The sequence below is a fragment of the Miscanthus floridulus genome, chromosome 6, assembly GCF_019320115.1.
Source record: "Miscanthus floridulus cultivar M001 chromosome 6, ASM1932011v1, whole genome shotgun sequence".
Classification (NCBI taxonomy): Eukaryota; Viridiplantae; Streptophyta; class Magnoliopsida; order Poales; family Poaceae; genus Miscanthus; species Miscanthus floridulus.
In genome coordinates this window covers 131953716-131963298 of record NC_089585.1, presented here as the reverse complement: position 1 = coordinate 131963298, position 9583 = coordinate 131953716, and the positions used below count along the sequence as shown (strand labels likewise).

Sequence of the window (9583 nt, the reverse complement as noted above, 5' to 3'; positions counted from 1 at the left end):
AGAACAGTTTCGCCGTTCATCGGTTTATGAGACCCCAACTTCGTGAGATTAATCATTCATCTGCAATTTGGTTGCTTTCTTTCTTGTTCTTGCTTGTGTTCTTCATTACGCAGGCAGGGATTAGCCTTCTTGGCGAGGTCAACCGGATTCGTGTCTTGGTTGATAACCAGAGGAGTTGTGGTGCTAAGATTGCGGGGTTCGATCTTTTGATCTGAAGCCGGATCGGTGTGTCATTCTCCGCCACAACGATAGTTACCTCTACCTGACGGAAGATCGGGATCCCCGTTTCCATTAAGAGTACCATCATGTGACAAACGTAGAATAATCCATCCATGGTATCAAATCATTCGATGCTACTACTGCTACTATAAGACGAGAGATGATCAGCTGTTGCGCTACGCAAGCTAACGAAAAAGAGGCTTTTACCTGTGTGCCATTAAAAAAGTTTACAATTACGCACGAGTCATTAAAAAAGTTGAGCTCCCACGAGTGCCATTGTTCTGAACTTATTTGCTCTCCAAACCATTACGTCTGTGTTCTGTTTGTTTTTTACCATTTGGCTGCCCTTACATATAGGGCCGATCAATGTAAACGTCCAAAATACCATTCTCTTATCCTATCCTCTTGCTTCTATCTCTCTCTGTCTAGTGGGGCCAAACTGTGAGTGACCCGGCTCTACCTTCCTCCTCGCCGCGCGCCGCGCCGATGCCGGGGTGGAGCTTGCTCGCCCGCGCTCGCGCTCGTAGCGGCTGGGCGGAGCTCCTCCGCACGCGCGTCCGTGGCGGCTGGGCAGAGCTCGCCTACGCCCGCGCCCGCACGCGGCCGGGGCAGAGCTGCCCTCCAAGCGCACCCGTGGTGACTGGGCAGAGCTCCCCCTGAGCACGCTCGCGGCGTCCGATCTTGGCGAGCAGGTCGTCGATGGCGGAGAAGATGACGAGCTCAGCCTATGACAGAGGCAGACGAGGAGGAAGAGGAGAAGTGCGGCGCCCAAGTCGGAGCCTACAGCGATTCCGGCAATGGCACCATTGGAGAGCTTCTTGCTCTTATGGCCACTTTCTCCCCCACTTCCACCGTTGGTGCCGCCGCTACTGCCGTCGCCACCGCCACTGGGAACAGGCGTCGGCGACGGTGTCCGCCCCGCTAGAGCAGGGGAAGGGGAAACCTCGCCAGGGCAAGGCCCCAAGGGCCCGCCGCACAAACCCGTCCCCAGGAACGCGGAACGCGGCTGCGACCGAAGTGAGGCCGGGATGGATCCGTTCAGCTGCTTGAACGAAACATTGAACTGCTGCAGTGGCGGTAGCTTCACATCCGAAATCTCGTCGGAGAAGCGATTATTCTCAAGGAGCAGGACCCTAAGGTGCGTGAGGATGCCGACTCCGCCGGGATGGGCCTCGACAGGTCGTTCCTGCTGAGCGAGAGCCTGACAAGCCCCAGGAGCACGAGAATCACCTGCGGGAACCTGCCCGACAGCCTGTTCCCGTTGAGGAAGACGTTCTGAAGCACGGCGGCAGAGGCGAGGTCGGCCGAGAGCGCGCCGGAGAGCCCATTGATGCGGAGGCTGAGCGTGTGGAGCGCCGTCAAGTTCCCCAGCGTCCCCGCGGGGACCGCCCCCGAGAGCGTTGCCCCGAGGAGCTGCAGCACCGCCACGCGGCCGTTCTCGCAGGAGACCCCGTCCACGAGCACGCGCCCACGGCGTCCGAGGCGTTCCTCGCCATGCGCCGCCCCACGACGTCACGGAACGCCAGGAGCTCCCGCGCGTCGCTCGCGAGGTCGTCGGCCCCCGCCCGCACCGCCAGCGCCGCGACGACGAGCAAGAGCATGGGGAGCGCGGAATGGAGGCGCAAGAGAAAGAGAGACAGAAAGAGAAAGTTTGGGTTGCTGACAAACGGACCCCGCTATAGGGTAAAATGGTCATTTTACCTGTCTGTTTGACACCGTTAAATAGAAAAACGGACGGAATAGCTTGGAATGCAAAAAAAAGTTACGATGACACTCGTGGGATCTTAACTTTTTTAATGGTCTGTGCGTAATTTCAAAATTTTTTTAATGACACGTATGTAAAAGCCTCGAGGAACAAGGAGGCCATCAAGTTTGGCACGCGAATAGGATCTTCATTAGCTTTATAGAAAATAATGATCGCAGTATATGCGCGATGCGTCCTCACTCCACACGTTATTATTGTATTAATGTATATAGATGCCTTGATCATATATGGTCAAGCGCAGTGCGGTGAAAGATTGCCTCAACGAGCATTAGCTTTACACTGTGGAGCAGAACAGAGCCAAACTTTTTCTTCATGAGCGCCCACCTGATTGCTATTTGGACCATAAGCACTTGCCTTTGATTTCCTTGATTTATTATAGAAATCGAAAGATTCACACTGGCACGCAACCTTGTCTGGTTCGATCGAACAATTTCAAGATGCCAGTTTAGATATAAAGCGAGTAACCAACGGATCGAGCACATATCCATTGCTTGCCGATCCTGCACCTGCACCACGCCACCACCGGCAAGAGGTGTCCATCGGGCACAGATGCTCTCAGCCTCTCTCTCGTTCTCGCCACGGCGCCTATAAAGCAGGCTAATCGCTGATCCATACGAACGCAAACCCAAGGCACCGCCAGAGTAAGCACACAGCTCACCGTCGTGCTCCTACTGTGAGCATGGATTCGCTTGTGAAGTGTGGCAATGGCTACGGCTACGGCTACGGCTACGGTTACGGCAACAGCAAGCCCCAGATGAACTACCACCGCCAGAACAGCGAGTCCGTGACCACCGTCGTCACGGAGATCAACCGCATGACCGTCAACGACAAGCCCTGCTACGGCGCCGGCGACGCAGGCGGCGTGCAGAAACAGGCCTGCAAGGTGGAGGCGTTCGAGGAGCACGACGAAGCGTACAACGGCGGCGTGGCCGTGCAGAAGCACTCCTTCAAGGAGGAGGAGGAGGAGAAGTACGGAGCTGCTGCCATGAAAAAGCACGACGAGTACAAGGAGGAGAAGTACGGCGAAGTAATCGACGCGGAGTACGGTGCCCACTACGGCGGTGGCGCCGCCGCCGTGAAGAAGCAGGGCTATGGCTACAAGCAGGAGGCTTACGGGGAGACCGAGGCTGCTGCAGGGTACGGCGGCGCCCACTACGGCGGTGGCGCCGGCGGGAAGAAGCAAGGCTACAACTACAAGCAGGAGGCGTACGGGGAGACCGAGGCTGCTGCAGGGTACGGCGGCGCCCACTACGGCGCCGGCGCCGGCGGGAAGAAGCAAGGCTACAGCTACACGCAGGAGGCGTGCGGGGAGAGCGACGCCGGCTACGGCGCGCACCACGGTGGTGCCGGTGCCGCCGTGCAGACGTACGCCTACGACCAGCAGGCCGCGTACGGGGGCGCCATCGGTGCCGCCGTGCAGCAGCAGGCCTACAAGCACAAGGACGCTGCTAGTAAGATGAACGGCTCCCAGCAGAAGGTGTACGGGTACGGGGAAGCCGCCGTCGACGCGGCAGGGTACGGCGCTCACTACGGCGGTGGCGCCGTGCAGCAGCACGGCTACCAGAAAGATGCGTACGGGTACGGCGCCGCCACAGCCGCCGCCGGTGGCAAAGTGAAGAACGGCTACCAGTACCAGGAGGCGTACGGCGGAACTGACGTAGGAGGATACGGCGCTCACTACGGCGGTGGTGGCGCCATGCAGCAGTACGGCTACCAGAAAGATGCGTACGGGTACGGCGGAGCCACCGCCGGTGGCAAAGTGAAGAAGACCGGCTACCAGTACCAGGAGTCGTACGGCGGAACTGGCGCCGGAGGATATGGCGCTCACTACGGTGGTGGCGCCGCCGCCGTTCAGAAGCACGGCTACATGCAGGACGTGTACCATAGTGAGACTGAGAGCGAGAGCGACGAGAGCGACTGCGAGGAGGCGTTCCCGCCGCGCGGCGGCGTGCAGCACAGCTACGGGGCGTACAAGCAGGAGAAGCACGGGGCTGGCAACCTCGGGGACGTGCGCCGCTACGAGTCGTACGAGACCCGCGAGGACGGCGGGCGCCGCTCTGAGTCGTACCAGAGCACCGTCCAGTACACCGGCGGCGGCGGCGGCTACGCTACGTGCTCCCCGATCAAGAACCGCCACCTCCTTCGCTACGGCGCGTAACGCTCTGATACAGTACCAGATGCACGTACCTATACCTATGTCTTCCTATATTCGTATGCCGTGTGGTATATATAGACAGGCCTATGCCGCTACTTGGTGGATCTTGTGGTTGCTGATGCAACAATCGAAATATCTAAAAATAAGATGTAGTACTTAATGCCACCTTGGGATAATAATGTATGATGATGAAACACTGATAGCTGTTTTGTACTTTTGTTGTGAGCATGTTTGGCTGTCTATATTAATATGTATTCTGACTAAACTTATATTATCCTATATATATTCAGACTTGTGCAGTTTATCCATGTTTAGTTGTCCGCATAGATCAGTCCTGCACACTGCTCAAAGCAAGCATAATACAGCATTAGCTAGCTGCTAGCACACTAGATTTAATCATATTAGATAATGTAAATTTGCACAAACCAATGGCCACAAAAATAAAATATTCTCAACTCTACTACTTTCTACTAGAAACGTAAAACCTCAACTAGATCACACAGATGACTACATACAACACAATTTAAACAATCAAACATGGCTTGCCTTGGCAGGACAAACATATCTGGCTAAGCAATGAAAATAAGGTACTGAAAGAACAAGAGCTGTTCCAACGCAATCATTTGTATGTTAAAACAAGGAAAAAGAAATGACAGTATCGATACTGCATTTGGCCAATAAGACAAAAAAGAGTATCTCCGAAATCGTGCTAGGCTACTTACATAAGAGCTACTCTCGTACAGAGGAAAAAAAACAAGTGAAAGACTAAGAAGAGTAGAAAGGAGATTGATCCTGTACAAATCTGGCCTTGGTGCTGCATCCCTACAGAGTCAGTTACTTATCAGACAGGCAGGCGCCAGGTTCACGAAGCACAAACCTTGCCATATGACTCGCGAGGTGCCTGTATGCAGGCATGCATCTAAGCTACTGTCGATTTTGGTGGTGTGATCCCATGCGCCAAGTAATATGCTTTCTCAGCATCTGTCAACCTTGTTTGAAATATCCCCCATTCTTTACGACAGCGTGCTCTAACCTGGAACAGACAAAACAGAAAGATAAAATCCTTTATGCATTCCACGGCAAACAGTACGAGAAGTGCAAAATATGTAAAATTAGTAATTGTTAGTTAGCTTACCCCTTCCCATGGCGCTTTTCCATTCTCTGCCTTGCCCTGACAGGAATGGATGCTACAGGATCAGAATTCACCGATGCTACAGGACCATGCACAAAATGAGGTGATACTAATAGTCTAGCATACCTGGTTACCAAGCGATGGGACGACTTGATGAACAATCCACTGGGAATCAACGACTCCAATTTTCTCATGGGCTGGCTGTTTAACATAAGATCAAATAAGAGAATCCTCGATCAGTAAAACATGACTGGTTGTGGATAGCATGTAAAGAGGGGGAAACTCAGGTTGTGGATGGTATTAAAATGCTTGGTATAATGGTATATCAGTATATGTGCATTAGCCAAGAATGTGGCAATGAAATTCTCTCCCCACGAGTCCCACCACATCTGAAATTGAAACCAGCTTCTATTTATCCACTATACCTTACCACATCCTCTTATCTCTACTACCTGTCTACCCAACTTAACTCCCACCCTTTCCTAACGACCCCCATTCCCCAACGATATATCACGCCTGGCCACTCCATGATCCCCAAAGGAACTAAAGTAAAAAATACTCATTCTATGCAACAAGCAATCCAAAGTATCCTACAACTATGCAAGATAGTATTCATGTAGAATTCAATTCATCAGAGTAATATCGATAATCAATATACCTCCACACATTTCCTAAGAGCAAAATCAAGACCCCATCCATGGACCAAGTCGTTCTGCAGAAAACAATTTATAAGAATACATACTTCAAATGAAGCTAAGAGAACAGAAGGTAACACCACTCCACCTGAATCATATGCCATACACAGCGCCATGCATCCCTTGAGAACACAGTTGCCATAATTTCAACAAATCTGCATATCAAATTAGATGTGAAAAACAGAAATTTCAACAAGCAAATAATCTAATAAATGATTGCACTCCTACGCTGCACATGGTGGCAGATGGGGGTCGCTACACCAGCCAGGCCTCTCCTCAGTTACTCTGAAAAAGCGATATATCATTCCAGAAACCAATATAGGGATGTCTCAGTACTAAACATTAGAAAAGCAATATAGGGATGTCTCACTTGTGGACTTCCTGATCACCTCTTCTTTTAGTCATTTGCCATGTCAGACCTTTATCAGGCTCCAAACCAGGCTGAGAGATCTCAAGCCCATGCTTCCTAACAAGCCCAATGTACCTGAAGAAAATGCTTTGAGATTAACTTTCCCAAGGGAACACCATTAAAAAAACCAACAAGGATGAGCTGCTGCTTACGCCTCTGCATTAAAGTGTTCAACACCAAGATCTTCATCCCAGATAAATATGTAGTCATAACGGGCAACAATGTCAGGATGTAGAAATCGCTTGGCATACCACCTTGGGTAAACGAGAAGTAAGTTTTTAACCTTTGATGGCCAAATGTGTGGCAAACACATAAAAGCACAACTCACCATTTAGTCTGCTTTCTGACACTCACATGGATGGCCCTTTTTGACCACTCAAATTCATCCCACTCAGTTATCCGATCATCATAATGGAACAACATAATTGTGAAGTTTTCTGAAAACTGTAGAGAAGACATATAAATCTGAAAAAATTACAATCTTTTCATATTTGAACACAGTGACTACTGACTACTTCATGAGGATGCATTATCAATTGAACAGCATCAGTTGTAGTATTCATTCCTCACACATTTTAAGCATGTTAGATGTCTTACCTTTCTCACTGCTGCATCAATGTTTGCCTTTTGAGAGTATCCAACTGTAAATGTAACAAGGTATCTTGGTTTGCTAGTAAGATCCTGGTGGTATGCTATATTTCAGATATTGAACAACAAAATAAACAACTCCGTTTGAGGGCATCATTTGATATAATACTGAAAAAAGTATCAACTATAGAAACCAACCTCACTAGGTTCACCCCACAATCTCCGGAGATAAAGGTCTGTTTCAGACACTACAATGCCTGGTGGAAGCCTTTCAGCACCTTTAGGGTTTGTTGGAACATAAATCTGAAATTATTGTGATAATTAAACAGAAAAAATAAAAGGTACAGAAATGGAAATGCAGTTTTCATATATAAGAAACCACCCCTTCGGTTCATTATTTCATATACTTCATAAAGGGTATAAATTGAACCGCGCTAACAAGTGAAGGACAATGTAGGCATAATTCCTAGGTTTAAAGCATTCATGTGAATTCTATAACTTCATACTCACACACCATGCATCAGAAATACACAAGTAAAACTACAGGTCCAGAAGACACTGACCACAATATATATACATAGAAACAATAGCAAAAGCAGGACATAACTCACAAAACTAGTGCCAGTGCATAGACCACTGGAACTACAAGTCATTAAGCCAGGCAAGGTACCTTAGGAATTTCATCAGAATTAGAAGCTGAATTGTTCTTCTTATGAGTAGCTGCAGATGTCCATGCATGATTCAATAATGTTTGGGTTGTGATGCCAGAGTTTCTGTCCTCAATATAGGAGATAATGCTAGAAGGGAAGTGAAGCTGCAAAATGCAGCCGTCAAGATTTTTTTTCCTCTACGCAGATCATGTTGCAGAAGAAGGCAAGAGAAGGAAATTATCCATTTTACCTTTGTTATATTAACTGTGGGGAAGGAAATGCCAAACAAGTACCCTAGCATAACACCAACAACTGCTGAGAATATGATTCGCATGCCCTCATTTGATTTCTGTGCGCTGCTGAAGATTGAGATCGAATAGTGATTTGTATGAATGGGAACCTAAAAATCATTCTCTTGTTGCTAGACAGAATAGCAATACATAAACTCTAAGCAATGAACATACCTGCGGCCTAAAATTCCAGGCTTTGCCATGAGAGATGTGAGTGTTATCTTTTTGTGGCAAAGGAACTTGTTGGCAGAATGGTACCAGCACTGTCACAACTGAAGCTTTTGTGGCTGTGTCATATTCATAGAAGACAATAAGTCAGAGCTCCTAGCATGGAAGTAGCACATTGAGAAAAGAAGTGCTGATTAAGATGAATATGACACAGATATGAACCCTACAGTAAATATAGTATGCCCTTCTCTAGATATATTAGCAAAGAACTGACTTTGCAGCATAGTTCCATTTTCAATCATCAAAGTACATTACAATGCAACCATTCAACCACATGCTTGTTCCAAACCCACAGTTTGAAATCAAGTAGAGGCGGTCGCAGTAAAAGGACATGGGTTTACACATGTACAGCCGACCATTTTTGCCACAAAAAAAGTCGAAATTTAGTTGGCATAACACATGTATACACATGGAATTAGATCAGATCCGAATATAAATAGAAGTTAGGGTTTGGATGCTCGGTTTCGCGAAACAGGAACGGATGAGAAGGGGTGGACGCACCTGGTGGTGGTGTTTGTCGCCGGCGAAGACCTGACGGTGGCATAGGACGGCGGCGGCGGCCGCCCAGTCGTCGCCACGAGAGAGAGAGAGAGAGAGCACGCGTGGGGGAGCGGAGCAGGAGAGAACACAATGCCAGTGCCGCAGGCGAAACCCTGCAGACTGGGACCGGTTCTTTTCGGCCTGAGGCAGAGCTAGACGCGACCCAACTTTTTTCTTTAGCACCAAATCAACTGCTTTTCAGCTCGTCTTTTTAGCGAAGCTAACAAGGCTCTGCCGTTAGCTGGCCAGAGCCAAGTTTTGATCATTGTCAAATTCAAGGCTGAGCATCTCTAGGTGTTTCATAAAACAACTCTCTATTTTAATTTTTTATATAAAAAGAGAAAAAAGTGTTCTCCAATAGTTTGGTAAAAGATTTTTAATTAAAAAATAAAAATGTCAAATATTCTCTTCAACGCATAAGTTTCCACGATCGAGATAAACTCTGTATCCACTCTCCCTCTGTCATTTTTCTACTGAGTAAATTAGAGGCATGAGTAAATTAAAAAAATAAAGGGTTCTAGATGAGAATGTGGCAAGAGACAAAGAAACTAATAAAAAAGGTTTGGTAATAGTTTGGGGTTCCCAATATAAAATTGTTTAGAAAGTCATTATAGAAGACTGTTAGAGAAGGACAAAATTTAAGGTTTTATTTTCTTTTGTTAGCTTGCTAAATCTATTAGTTTAGCAACTCTTGAGATGCTCTTAAGCGCTAACTAATCGATCACCCTCCACATAGAGCTTAAGCGAGTCTAGACGTGTTTAGGCATTTGCAAGGCGTTTTACACGTTTATATATTATTATCTTAGAAAAAGATAAGAAATTAGAGACATATGGTCTAGATAGATAGATAGATAGATAGGTCATAAAAACAGAAAGGCCCATCAAATCAGAGACCACCTTGTCACCAGCACG

The 9583-nt window shown here is 48.0% G+C and overlaps 2 protein-coding genes across 3 annotated transcripts; one reads left to right on the top strand and one right to left on the bottom strand.

Annotated features, from left to right (window-relative positions):
- Window positions 1-2577: 2577 nt before the first annotated feature.
- Window positions 2578-4404, top strand: LOC136459662 (glycine-rich cell wall structural protein 1.8-like). The gene has a single exon (XM_066459505.1). The coding sequence runs from the start codon at window positions 2664-2666 to the stop codon at window positions 4140-4142; it is 1479 nt and encodes a 492-aa protein (XP_066315602.1). The 5' UTR covers window positions 2578-2663; the 3' UTR covers window positions 4143-4404.
- Window positions 4405-4722: 318 nt separating this feature from the next.
- Window positions 4723-8799, bottom strand: LOC136459661 (uncharacterized). Of its 2 annotated transcripts, none has more exons than XM_066459503.1 (15): window positions 8633-8799; window positions 8078-8190; window positions 7864-7972; window positions 7634-7777; window positions 7162-7266; window positions 6973-7056; window positions 6704-6819; window positions 6528-6629; window positions 6337-6450; window positions 6195-6251; window positions 6055-6121; window positions 5930-5983; window positions 5398-5472; window positions 5275-5310; window positions 4723-5172 (listed from the first exon to the last, which is right to left on the bottom strand). In XM_066459503.1, exons 2-15 carry the CDS (start codon window positions 8104-8106, stop codon window positions 5059-5061), a joined length of 1206 nt encoding a protein of 401 aa, XP_066315600.1. In that variant the 5' UTR covers window positions 8107-8190; window positions 8633-8799; the 3' UTR covers window positions 4723-5058. The 2 variants fall into 2 exon arrangements, with proteins under 2 accessions (XP_066315600.1, XP_066315601.1); XM_066459504.1 differs by having other exon boundaries at window positions 7864-7969.
- Window positions 8800-9583: the final 784 nt, after the last annotated feature.